The sequence below is a fragment of the Chlamydotis macqueenii genome, chromosome 1 (genome assembly GCF_036417535.1).
Source record: "Chlamydotis macqueenii isolate bChlMac1 chromosome 1, bChlMac1.mat, whole genome shotgun sequence".
NCBI lineage: Eukaryota > Metazoa > Chordata > Aves > Otidiformes > Otididae > Chlamydotis > Chlamydotis macqueenii.
The window spans coordinates 109,642,754-109,656,132 of record NC_141556.1 but is presented as its reverse complement, the minus strand read 5'-3'; the positions used below and the strand labels follow the sequence as shown (position 1 = coordinate 109,656,132).

The window sequence follows — 13,379 nt, the reverse complement described above, 5'->3', positions numbered from 1 at the left end:
TAGCAAATGGTATTATTAATATTTTTAAGAATAATCTAGGGAAAATGAAATGTTTGCTAGAACTTGATGGAAACTGTTTTCTATTATAAAAGAATCTTCAACACAGAAAGCAGACAAAAAAATAAAACGGAGCAAAGCCTTCTCCACTCCAACACAAACAGAGCTATGATATATACTAAGAAAATAACAGAAAGCAAACTTACGCATTTAGCATTTTCTTATTCAAATTAAACAACCTATAAGACACACTGAAATTCTGGATTGCTGGCTTACACAAATTTAAGTGTAAATTTAAACTTGGCATTAATGTTTCTGGCATCAGATCGTGCTGTGTTACAGAGGTGTTATGCAACCCCGCAGACACAGTCCCTCCCTAAATGGATAACAGGAGAGGAACACAATCAGCTGGAACAGCAGAAGGTACCGCAGCTGACACACACTGAGGGCAGGAGTAGGGGAGATGTACAGCAACGGCAGGACTGCTGCCAGCTTCAGACTGATGTCTGAAACGGCAATCACTAAGGAGCACAACTGCAAAGAAGCACAGACTGTTTCTACCTAGGGTAAGAGTTGAGTTAGAAGATGCTGCTGTGCTTAAAGCCATATGTGATCCATCTGCAATCTGCATTTGCACAGTACTTCAAATTTACTAGCAGGCTCGCCAAAGACAATTTTCGTTGCCAACACCTGCTTGTAAACAAGGAACAGCTGTAAAGACATAAATACTTTTCTTCACAGGAGGCCTTAAGAAGTAATGAACAATGACAGCCAGAAATGCATATTAGTGCTTTGAGAGATACGAGCCACAAAATTCACTTGAGAGATGCTTCAGCTTAGACTCTTCTTTCAAATACAGATTATAGATGTATCAAATCTTTTCACTTCCACAGACTTCAGTCTCAAGAACCAACTCCCCAGCATCCTCATTTTACTTCTGAATATGCCTCTCATCCACAGTTCATCTCCTACTTTTTCAGCTAGCTCTAATGATATAATAAAGCAAAGTTCCCCAACTCTCCCCTTTCCCACCTCCACTCAGAAGTTCTACATCTTACTTCAGAACTGCATTTCTGGAATAAGGCCCTGTAGAACTGAAAGAGTCAATTTAAATTTACACCCTTGGCAAGCAGGGAGTGCACATCGAGGTAGGTACACACTGAGGAGGAGCCTAGCTGAGGGAAACTTTCCAGTGTTTATTGGCACAGTCTAAGACAAACATAAGTCTCCTTCATGGCTGAAATCCCCACCAGAAGCCACCATCTCACAATCTTCTCCTGCTTCCTCATTACATAAAACTTGAGTATCCTCAAGCGATGCAAAAACAAGCCTCTGCAAGGCAGCGTGCTCCCAACAATGTTTAAGTGGATTAAAAGTTGCCTGGACAAAAGCAAAGTGAAAAGAATATTTGACACTACTCACTTTATTGATTTTTACAGCACCCGGCAGCTGAGTGACATCAGCACAGCCAAGACAGCCAGAAGCTGCAGAGTTTGCTTATGCTGTTTTGCCAGTTTATCATAACTGACTGCACCACAAACTGAATCCTAGCTTTACCAGTGAGATGCTCAAAGGCCAGAAAGCCTACCATCAGATTTGGGTTACCTCCAACAGCAAGAGCAAGGCCTCATTACAGTCATAGCTTTCTGGGACTTGGGCACTATGAAGCTTTGGTGCATCTAACTTTCCATGTGTTATAAACCCTAAAACTTCTAGCAAGCATCACCGTATCGCAAAAAATCCTGAAACCATTGTGTTCCTGGTTCTGACGAGGTCTGATACAGACTAAGGCAGGGTTAGTCCCACTTCAGTTTCTGTTGGAGCTATATCAGGCTTCAGAAATCCAGGCTAAGCAGCTTGAGGTTACAGGGAGTGAAGGGGGAAGAGTCAATTCCAGTTTTTCTATCAGCTCTAGTCATACTTATTTCTTCAACTTCACTGTTTTTCCATGGGAAACATGACATGGGACGCCACAAAGAGTCTGACTCTTATTCCATTTGGAGCAAACCAAACTTTGTGTAGGGTTTTAGAAGGCTGAGAATAAATATAGGTGCCTAACTTGTGACCCGGATCTAACAAATGAGATAGTGACCTCTGGCTGTTAAATTTTTAAAAAATGTGTAATCGCAGAACATAAATTTTAAATATCTATGAAATGTTAATATAGCCCAATTAGTATCTGTCTTTGCATAGGTATAAAAAGCGATTACATCTGTGGCGATCCATTTAGCCTTCAGAAGATATGTTATGCAAAATAGCAATGCTGTGCACGTAAATGCTCAAACCAAGGATAAGAGTTTGAGTGGAGTTTCAAGGCAAATAACTAGGCAGGAATTTCTGTAGGCTGTAGCGATCTCTCATGGATGCTCTTGTGGTGGAAGGTTTTTTGGTTTGGGGTTTTTTAATAGCAGTAGGTAATCCTGCACTATATTGAAATTCTGCAATGTGTTATGCTTTATTAAGAGAATATTAAGCTTTTAAATAAAAATAAAGTTCAGGTAAGCTTTGAGAAGAGTCTGTGGTTACTACCCTATTATTAAATGTTATCCATAAAACTTGCAAAAGTGTTTCCAATAACATGATGCAGGGGCAGAACCTAACGCAGACATGGTAAGTCCGCATTCAGTGGCTAGTACACTTTGTCAGATACCTGTAATAAGGAACTTAAGCCTATTCATGTTTTTATGCATGCAATGGGGTCTTAAAGCTTACATTAGGAGAAATTTGACTACCACAGGAGTTCCTATCCCAGTCTCTCAACTGCTAAACCTGCTATGCTGTATCTGTAGCAGAGCAGATGTAACAATTTGCAGGCTTTAAGTTCTTTTTAACTGTCTGTTGACATTAAAAGTTTATCTGAAGTTCATGACTCCTTTCCTAGGTTTCCTGGATCTTAATGTTTCAAGAAGTATGGAAAATCTTTAACCAGAGATGACTTAATCAACTAGTTACCGCTGTGACAACAACCATGAGATTCGAATTACAGCCACTTTGCCTTAACTAATGCTGTGTTTACCAGAAGGTATTTTGTGCATTCAGAATGCTGCTGCAAAGATTATTCTAGCTCGACACTTTGGTCTCCTGTGGCTCTCTACCCCTGTGCTGCATCAAACTTCAGCTGACTGGCTGTCTTCACTTGCAGTGCTTCTCACAGCCCTTTCCAGAGCCGAGTCTGCTCGTTATTAGAGATGGAACTACCACTGCTAAATGCCTAGTTTAGCTTCTACTGCTGCTCTACAAAAAAATAAAAATATACGATTACTACTATGCTTTGCTACTGATTCCATTCATGCTTTGAGATTGCTTGTCATTTGCCACTTTGTCCACAGAGATTTGTACAGTCTAGGGAGCTTGGTTTTGAGGCCAGTATTGTTTCATCACTCTTGCGAACTGATTTAATCATTTGTTGCTTGCATGCACTCAAAAGCTTTAATGGCAAATTTTCTTTTTGCTACCTCTGGTTTATCTCATGGAGCTTTTAGATGCTATGTGAAACATTATAAATAAGGAGAAGTTTCAACAATTGTGGCTCACCAGCTTGTAAGAATGCCTCCCCCACTGCATCAATATTTTTTTTTTCCTCCTTCTTTCCTTTTAGGGAATGCCTCTTCTTACTATTTTGCATCTTTCGGAGGATGGTTGTAAGAAGAGCCACTTCAGCCTGTTGCTATGGGAATAAATGGCCGTAAAGCTATAGTTCTGTGGAAACCTGTTTCAGTAGCAGCTTGAACATAAGCAGCCCCTGCATCCTTGCTGGTCATTTCCTTCACTGCACAACTGCCTTGCTTATGTGAGTGCGTGGTGAATGGTTGAGTTGAGGCTGCTTAAAACTCTCATTAATGAGAGGCAGGAATGAGTGACAGGAAAGATGGCTGAAGTGCATTAGGAAGAAAAGCCATTCTGCTTGATCAGTGTTCTCCCATAGGAGAGAAACGGCTGTATAACCATGACCTGGGGGGAGCTTAGGTGGGGAGTCTGACTACATAGAATCATAGAATGGTTAGGGTTGGAAGGGACCTGTAAAGGTCATCTAGTCCAACCCCTCTGCAAGGAGCAGGGACATCCCCGACTAGGTCAGGTTGCTCAGAGCCTCATCCAGCCTGGCCTTGAACGTTTCCAGGGATGGGGCTTCCACCACCTCTCTGGGCAACCTGTGCCAGTGTTCTACAACTCACACTGTAAAAAATTTTTTCCTAATATCCAATCTAAATCTACCCCCCTCTATTTTAAAACCATTACTCCTTGCCCTATCGCAACAGGCCCTACTGAACAGCTAAGTCAGGCAGTCAGTTGAATAGCTAGATGTTACTTCAAAGATTATTTTTGCATCTCATTTCACATTGTACCTGGCATTCGTCTGGGTCCATGGCGAGCCAGTTCAGGAGTTTCAAAGTCAGAAAAATACTACATTTTTGTACGGTCAGTTTTCTACCTGTTCCTTTTCCTGATCCAACTCAATGAGATCGAGTCTGAACGGTAACAAAAGAGACAGCTGAAACTTCAAACCCACGTGAGTGGAGTATATAACTGTTTTGGTTTTTTTTTAATGTTACTTACTGGATCATATATTCAAAACTTACGATATGATAGAAAGGCAAGATTTGGAGCTTTATTGGCTGTAGGCTGGAGCCATTCATGAGTGCTGTGATGTCCTTCAGCTACCGTTAAGAAGCACCTGAGGTACTTGATGGTCACAAGTTTTGCAGTTTTGTTCGCTGCTACATTTTTTTAGTAGATATGTTTTTCATGCCCTGTATCTAAAACATATGCTTAGTATGTTGAAAGATGATCAATCAATAAGAAATATTTGATGGGTGTAAAAGGAAGGATGAGAATGTCATAAATTCACAACTGTTTTAACTTGTACAGAATAAGTTGGTACAGGGAATTGAAATTTCATACATTCACTGATCCTGCATTTTCAGTTTTTCCTTTTAGATGTGTTAACAGCATAAGCTACAAGGAATGTTTAATCTCAGTTGTTTTAGGGCATGTAAAAATAACGTGGGCACATATACATATTTTAAAGCCTCCCTAAATTTTTAAATGACTAGTTAACTGTGGCTATTTAGGGTGGATATTCTGATTCTTTGAGCTTACTTCTTTCTGGCTGTTTCTTACACTGGAAGAAGGACAGGCTGTAAAGCAAAAGTGGGCTGGCAACCACTTCTTTCTGTCATTGTGAGGCTTCACCTTTTTATTTAAAAAAACAGCAACCACAAAAGAACTCAAAACCAATAAAAAAAACCAACCATCTCTGAATGAAATGATTTTCAATCTTAATGCAAAACTTGGCATGTACTAGGAAAAAGCATTTCTTGTTCAGTAGCTCGGAAGAGCCAAAACCCCTTTACCCAAGTGAAAGTAATACGGCTGCTCAGTTAAGTGTTTGATTGCACTTAACTCCCTAATGCATTGACTGACAGATGTGCCTAATGCATTCACACTGCAAAAGAGCTGCTTCATTCCGCTGCCTTTTAAATGCTGTCAAATTGGCAGGAAAAAAAAAAAATTGAATCATATGACTTGATTGCTTACTGGCTGTATAAGCCTTCAATATCAATTTGTAATGGGAAAATAAGTTACTCGCAGGGCTAAAAGCAAAAAACAATCCGCAGAGTTGATGTAGAATTGGTAGGGAAGAGGCAGGCTTTTGTGTGAGTAAATTGTATCAGGGTTTGGGTTTTGTTTTTCTGTTGTTGTTGTTGTTGTTTTATCTGAAAAGAAGTCTTTGTAAAGGTTGGCCCTCATTTCATTTTACTATTTCTAGGTGGTTCCTTAGTGGCTCTTAAGTGCAGTCTGAAGGTAGTTTCACATTACACCTAGTCGCATTATAGATCTGATGCAGTTACACCTGCTGTAACTCCGTGTCCATCGAGGTTGTTGCTACTTCCAGCGATGGTGCTGCATTTCTTCCTTCCCTTTCTTTCTTCCCCACCTCGTGTCAGAGCAGCACTGTGCCCGAGTCCATTCAGCTAATGCCAAAGAAAACTTTTATTTTGGAGTACGGTGTTTTCCTGTTGGGCGAGTTCACTGATTCAAACCACTTCGTGGCTGCGCAGTGCAGCTCGCCGTGAGAGCTGGCAGCAGCGTGGCTGATGTAGGTGTTGTGTGAAATTGCTCTCTCTGTGGGTGAGGTTCCCTGGCAGCGTAAGCAAATCCTTATCAGGGCTACGGCAGCCTCACAGCTCTTCTGTCTCAGGCTTTGTGCTCCCACCACGTCCCTTGTGCTTGGGGGATTTCTCAAGAGAGAAGCAAAACTTGCTGTGCAGTGTCCGTTTTTAGTGGAGTCAACTCTTTGTTCTGGGTTTCTGCCTTTTGGCATAAAGTGTTACAATGGCGTAAAGAGAGGTGACAGGATCAAACCCGAAGATGAGAGGGCAGGGCCTCAGCAAATCCAAAGTATTCTAGTTGTCATTCCCTCAATACTACAGGTTGAATTAGGGCACACTGGGTCATTTAAATGTGACCAAGCATCAAAACTAAGAATTCATAGTGGTCTTTGTAGGTGTTGGGCTAAACACTACTCCTGTGCTTCAATTAATCCCAATTTTTGTTACAATATCCCCTCCTCCTTCGTGTTACCCTCCCCCAAAAGCATATCCTTTCCTTCAGTAATGAGATACAAACGCTCCCTCTCAACTTGATAAGCACGTCCCTCTCCAGGAAGGTCATCAAGTGCTGCAGTTGCTAGGATACTCTGCTGGTGACTTTGGGTTTAGCAACAAAAAAGCTTCAGGAATGTGCCGAACGAGTGAGGAGCACAAGGACGGTTGTATAGAATCTGAAGGGAAAGGGGATGTCAGGGAAGAAGTGAAACTTTGGAGGAGGGGTAGTAAAATCAGTAAAGCTTTAGCCTGTGATTTTTAGGTTTTCTTAATTGCGTAACTATTCCAGCTGGTTTCAGTGAATTGCGGTTGGGGATGAAATTAAGCTCATGCTACGTATTTGCAGGGCTGGGGTTATTTGTAGTCCTGTTTATGAGTCTTAAAATTAAGATTTTTTTTTTTTAATCAAACTGAGAGGATCAGTAACTTTTAACTTGTGCAGTACATCTTAAACTAGGGCTTGCATGTGCAACATACATGAATTAGAGCCAGTTATTCTTTTAATGCTGTCTGAGGATGTCCAGCCTGAAAGAGCATTTTTTTTTCCTGCCTTTGAAGAACTATGCTTAGCCTGTTGCCTCTTGTTTTAGGGTGGTTTATTTTTCTTGCGCCATTTGACAGAGGATTTGTGCATTCAGGTGAACTCTGGTAGATAGCCAGTGACTTAACAGTTACTGCTGTACTGATGTATTTTGTCAGACTTTTCAGGCTGGACCAATGCAGGACTGCTTCGGCTTTTGTTCTAAGCAGAAGGGGAACAGGTCTTTTTGAGCTGTTTCTGCAAAAACTGTGAGCTTAGTGGCAAAACTTCAATTTTTTGAAACTGGTCAGATTTCAGTGGTTGCTGAAAACCATGTTTCTTCTCTGAGCGTGGGGATAAGACAGTAGAAAGGAATATAAGACTTAGTAGTGGAGTCTTTAACTGTGAAAGGAGATGAAAAGTCAGAAAAGTCTCAGGCGGGAAGAAAGTAAATCCATTACCTGAAGAAATAATGTCACACTGGTTACTTTAAGGGTTAAGTACAACTGGGAGACTTTGCCCAGTCAATGTGCCTCAGAAAAGTGGTGCTTAGCCCTGCCCTAGTTGCTCAGAGGAAGTTAAGTTAGGAAATACAAACCCACTGTTTTGAGACACAACAGCAGCAGAGCCGACTATCTAGGTAGTAGAACTTTGTCAGGATTATTCTCATGTGCAGATTTATTTTTGCTGTATTTTGCTTTAAGTGCTTCTGCTGTTTCACTGTAGCTCCTTCTCTTTGCAGCTTATGCCAGAACCTTACTCCGTGCACATGAAAGTCTTTTAGCTGTGTTAAAAAAGAGCCTGGGAAGAGCCTTCCAGTGAGTCGTGGGATTCAGGCTGGACCCCTTGCTTTCTGAACTCCTTCCCAGGAAGGAGTCTAGCTGTGGCTGGGTCCAGACTTAACCCCAACTGTAATGAAGAGTTCGGACCCTGGCTTCTGCCACAGAGAAGGTTTATTTCAGCTCGAGCTGGGCCCCTCCCACAAGGGACCCCAAACAAAGAAACCCCTGGGCAATGATACCCTTCACAGTCTAAGTTCTCACCCCCCATGTGTTCTTCACCCCGTGCCCCACTAACAGTTGGTCGAAATAGAGTTTCAGAGGCGGGGGGGGGGGGGGGGGGGGGGGGCTTCTTGACATCAGGTCCTCTCCTTATCTCTAGACAGGCCATCTCCTGGTCTTCAACAAGGTTGCAGCTGATTGATAATTTCCTTGTCTCCTGGCTTGGGCTGGCCCCTAACCTCCTCCACTGCCCCCTCCTTGAGTTATGAAGGTCTTTGTTCATTATCTGCTGCCTGTTTTCAAGGTCCTCTGTTTGAGTCATGCTGTTTGGTTCCCCTTATCTTGTGGATTAGGATGTCCCCTACTCCTTTGTTACCTCCTCTGCATAGCCATCCATGCTAATGAACAGAGTTCATTTAAAATTCACTTATGCTAAGTTTGCAACAAGGCCTGCTTGTGCTAAGCTATACAATATCCACTCATGCTAAGCTGTAAGCAAGCTACAGTTCAACCACATTTGATTCTAACTTAGCTCACCTCTAAGCAATCACATAGTTAGTTCTAACATTCTGTATGTAAGTATATTGTAATCCCCAACAAGCTACACCACCTGTGGAAAAAGTGTCCTAAAAACCAGACCAGAGCTCTGGGAGTTTGGTCACTCAGCTTCATTGGTAAGGCAGCTTACGAAATGTGAAAGAGAGGGATTTGAAGTCTTTGCCTCTGCTGACACTGTTTGTGTCACTCTGCTGTTGTGACAGAATGAGAGATAGTGGTTTTAAACTGAAAAAGAGTAGATGTAGATAAGGAAGAAATTTTTTACACTGAGGGTGGTGGAACACTGGAACAGGTTGCCCAGAGAGGTGGTGGATGCCCTATCCCTGGAAACGTTCAAGGCCAGGTTGGAGGGGGCTCTGAACGACCTGATCTGGTTGGAGATGTCCCTGCTCCTTGCAGGGGGGTTGGACTCTAAAGGTCCCTTCCAATCCAAACGATTCTATGAGATTATTTCCCCAACACTGTATAGCCAGGAAAAGGTCACCAGTATGTACACTGTCTCCCTGAAGTCACAACATAGGCAAACAGGTGCTCAGTCCTACTGACAATGAGAAACAATAGACTTTATATTAGCTCTTGAGATGACCATGCATTCTGGAAAGCTTAGAATTAAAAAAACCCAAACATTCACACACCAGTCTGCACATCCATAAGACCTAAGAAAATGATCTGGCAGTACTTAACACCAGGACTGAACTTTCCTCTTCAAAACAGAATTCTGTATTGCCCTTCGGAAAACAGTTTAATATAAATTATCTCAATAAAATATTTCAAGATCTGAAGAGGTGTCTCATTTCTATTACTCTATTCCAGGATTTGTTGATGACAGCTATGCAGTGTTCATTTAAGTTAAATAGAATTTACACATTTTGGAAATCGACAGCTACCTGAAATGACTGATCACACTTAACTGCCATACACACCAAACGGCCATCAAGTTCACACTCACCACAGACTGGCAGTGCATTTGCAGACAGAGAAGAATCAGTACAATTAGAAAAGCTGTTATGACTGCAGAAATAGGCATCCAAACGTAAGTTCATATCAGAAGTCTGCAAGACAGCAGAAGAGATTGAATTTCACTACACCAACTTGTTTTGTGTTCATATTCTAGAAGCACCAATGCAAGCAAAAACTGCCACAAGTTAGCTATCTTTTGCACAGCCATGTAATACCAGGGCAGTCACTGGACCTAGTTCATTACTAATTAGGGAGACGGAGCAGAAAAGAACTGCTCCCCCCCAGTACCCCGAAATGCTCAAGGACTAACTCTTCCCTTCCTGTAAGTGAAAGGAAATTCCCCACTCAGTTTTACGACTGTGAAATTGACCTTAACAACAGAGGGATTGAACCCCTGAGCAGGGTTCAGGGACAGCTTAAATCCAAACATTTTCCTATTTCTACACATAATGGTATAGCCCAATTGCTTGCTGAAGGTGTATTTTGTACAGCCAAGATAAGCCTCCTTATTTACACAGTATCAGTTATTTTGAATCCTCTCCTTTCAGTGATAGTGAAACAAGGAAAGCTGAGAAGGGGGCAGGAAGCTGAGAAAACAGCATATAGTGCAAGCCCTAAAATACCATGACAAATTATTCCAGTACCATAAACTGAAGTAAAGACTTCAGCAACTAGAAAATCCTCCGCTCCCAACAGCTTTCACTCAACTGCACAGAAATTAGCTTCCTTCCTCTAAGTTTGTTCCATACAGAGAACAGCAACTCTGTGACATCTGTTCCCCCAGCAAAAGAAGTAATGTCTACCTGGAACACAGACCTAGAAGTATTAACAACTCATTCCAAGAGAAGCAAAATAACACAAGTGAGCTCTGACTATGTAACAAGTCCTATGATATATAGATTACTAAATTATTTCCTTCAGAGGACTGAGAGATGTGTGTCTTTTTCAGGGTACAGTCATCCAAATAACCATGCAAAAGATACTCGTAATCAAAACACAAATATATGTCTTTCTTTACGAAGTCATCCAGTGAAGTCTGAATACGCTTGTATGCTTCAGAAAAGCTAAAGTGTAAAATTTTGTTCTGGTTTTACATCTAGTTACATATTAATTATTCCTAGCTTAATAGCATCATAGCCTTTGATATCCTAGCAGTGATCCAGCTCATTCACAGTACATACAATAATTCTACTCACAAGAAGCTTTCTTCCCAGCTTTAGTTACATGAAGTGTTTCAACATAAATCTTAACTGCTAACCTGGTCAACTACATACTAGAAACTCATAGCTCTTACGCAGCATCTATCTTGTTTCTAACTCTGCTTAGAGAAAGAGAGTTAATGCAGAACCACCGATGCAGGAGATCAGAGTTCATCACTCCATTATAGGGACAGAATTTTGATTCCGTGAGTAACTTCCCAAAACAGGAATGACATCAACAAAGGCATTAACGTTTCAACAGGAAACAAAAAGTGGCCTCCTGACACCACTGATACACATTTTACTGCGAACCTGAACCTCCATAGGTGTTTTGTCATCTTTCGCAGTTTCACATAAATTTGGGTCAACTCTAGTGGAAACTGATTTTTTTTTTTAAAGGTATTTTTAGGAGACGTTAACATGGCACTCCAACTGAGGTCATTAGGGGAACTTAGCAACATCTTGTGTTTGAGATGAAAAGTGTTGGAAACGTTTACCTACTTTTTAGCAGCCGGGGCATGTTTGGTTCGGTTTTGTTGTTTGGTTTGGGATTTTTTTTTTTTGTTTGAGAATCTCTACTCCTTTGTTTTCCCTCAACAAGAAAAACAAACCAGTTCAGATCCATCTAATCCCACTCCTTTACCCCCCACCTTCCAGTTCCCTCACGTTTTCTCCACCGAGGTCAGCCACAGCCACCGGGTTGCGAGGGCTCTCCGCAAGCCGGCCGACCCCTTCCATCCTCTCAAAAACCCGACCAGCCTTGACGCCAGATGCCGGAGCGGTACCTACACGTGCAGGGCTGGGATTGACAGCTTTTTGTTCTTCTCCCCTCCGGTTTTCACGCGGGGCACGTACTCGCCCGCCCAGCCCCCAGCGGAAGCCGTCCCCGCCCCAAACCGGGCCGCGCCGCGCACGGCGGCCCGGGGAGCGGGGGCGCAGCCCGCGGCGGGAGGCCGGCAGCGAGGCCGGGCACCCACGGGCGGTGGCGGGCGGCCACCGTGGCTGCGCGGAAGGCCCGCCAGGCACAGACCCCCCCTCCCCACGGGAGACAGACGGAGCCCACCGCGGGGCGGGTCGCCCCCAGCCACGCCAAGGGCTGCCTGGGAGGAGGGAAGGAGGGGGGATAGAGGAGGGGGCGGGGGAGAAGGGGACAAACGGCGGCGAACAAAGCCCAGGTCGGCCCCACAGCGCGCCCCGGGCGCCAGCGCCCGCCTGGGCACCGCGCCTCGGGTGCCGCTACCCAGCCGCACCAGCCGGCGGGCAGGGGCTGGGCGGCGACGCCCGCGCGGGAGCGGGGCTGGGGGAGACGGAGCCTCCCGCCCACCCGCCTCATACACATGCACAGACGGGCGGAGGTGCGGCGAGGCGGGCACCCCCCCCGTCATGGGGGGAGAAGCTAGCCGGGCGGGCAACCCCCAGCCCCCGCCGCCCTTCCTCCCACCTCGACAGAGCCGCCGCCGCCACCACCTCCCCTCCCTTCGGTTCGGTTCGGTCCGGTCCCCTCCCCTCCACCTGCGCCCGGCACCCACCTGCCGAGCAGAGCAGTACGAGGGACACCCACACGGCTACCGGCAGCGCTGGCGGCTCCATGGCGCGGCGCGAACAGCGACAGCTCGACCGCCACCGGCGACTCCGTCCCCGCGACTCCCGGCGGCCGCCTCCCCCTCCCCGCCCCGCCCAGCAGGTGAGTGAGTCACCGGTCCCGTGACTTGCGGCCGGTGCCCGCCCCAGCCGCTCCCCACCGGCCGCTCGGCGGCGCCTGCTCCTGCGGCGGCACCTGCCGCTGGCCCGCCCCCCCCCTCCCGCCGCGGCCGGACGCGGCCGCGCACCGCAGTGAGGGGCGGCCGCCGCCGTCGCCGCCCTCCGCCGGGCTGGCCAGGGCTCTGCTCCGCGCCTCGCCGGGGAGTGGCGGCAGGGCTCACCGGCGCCCCGCAGCGCCTAAGCCTCCGTGTGAGCGTGTGCGGGGCGCCCGTGATGTCTGCAGGGGCGCCCGGTGGGCTCAGCGCGGCTGCGGTGGCGGTCGCCGCCCTGAAACGTGAGGCACCGCTCCGGTCCGTCGTTCCTGGCCCTTGCACCACACAAAAGCCTTAATCGGTCCCCATGGCAACGCTGTGGCAGTGTCTCGTGCTTTCCCTCCACGGTGCACACGTATTTTGACTGAAAGATCTGGAATTGCGGAAAAGCATCAAACAAGACAAAAGGCAGAGAAGACCCTTTGCGAAAGGGTACAGCCAGGCTTTGTCCTACAGCATGGTGCCCAAAATGGCAGCCCCAGCCGATCCCAGAAAAACGCGGTTTGCGCTCCACGTGCAGCAAGAGCCCCAGTTAACGTCTGTCAGAATAAAGCAGAGATGACGAGGTTTATTCTCCATCATCGGGTGCGTGCCGTGAATTTGCTGCTATGCATATATTACTCTGTAGTGCAACAGCAAAGCTGTTAACTGACATAGCTGTGTTTCTGTCCCAATGTGTTGTTTTTTTTTTTCTTGTAAAGAGTTAAGCTGTATTGGTACCCTCTCCTTTGTCATGTCCACAG

The 13,379-nt window shown here is 45.4% G+C and overlaps 1 protein-coding gene across 2 annotated transcripts in view; it reads right to left on the bottom strand.

Moving 5' to 3' along the window:
- Positions 1-12,488, bottom strand: part of CXADR (CXADR cell adhesion molecule) — a 36,709-nt gene extending 24,221 nt beyond the window's left edge. For both annotated transcript variants that reach the window (XM_086764060.1, XM_086764052.1), the window contains exon 1: positions 12,373-12,488. In XM_086764060.1, the coding sequence (XP_086620186.1) occupies positions 12,373-12,433 (61 nt within the window). In that variant the 5' untranslated portion in view covers positions 12,434-12,488. The remainder of the gene's footprint in view (positions 1-12,372) is intronic.
- Between the last annotated feature and the right edge of the window lie 891 nt (positions 12,489-13,379).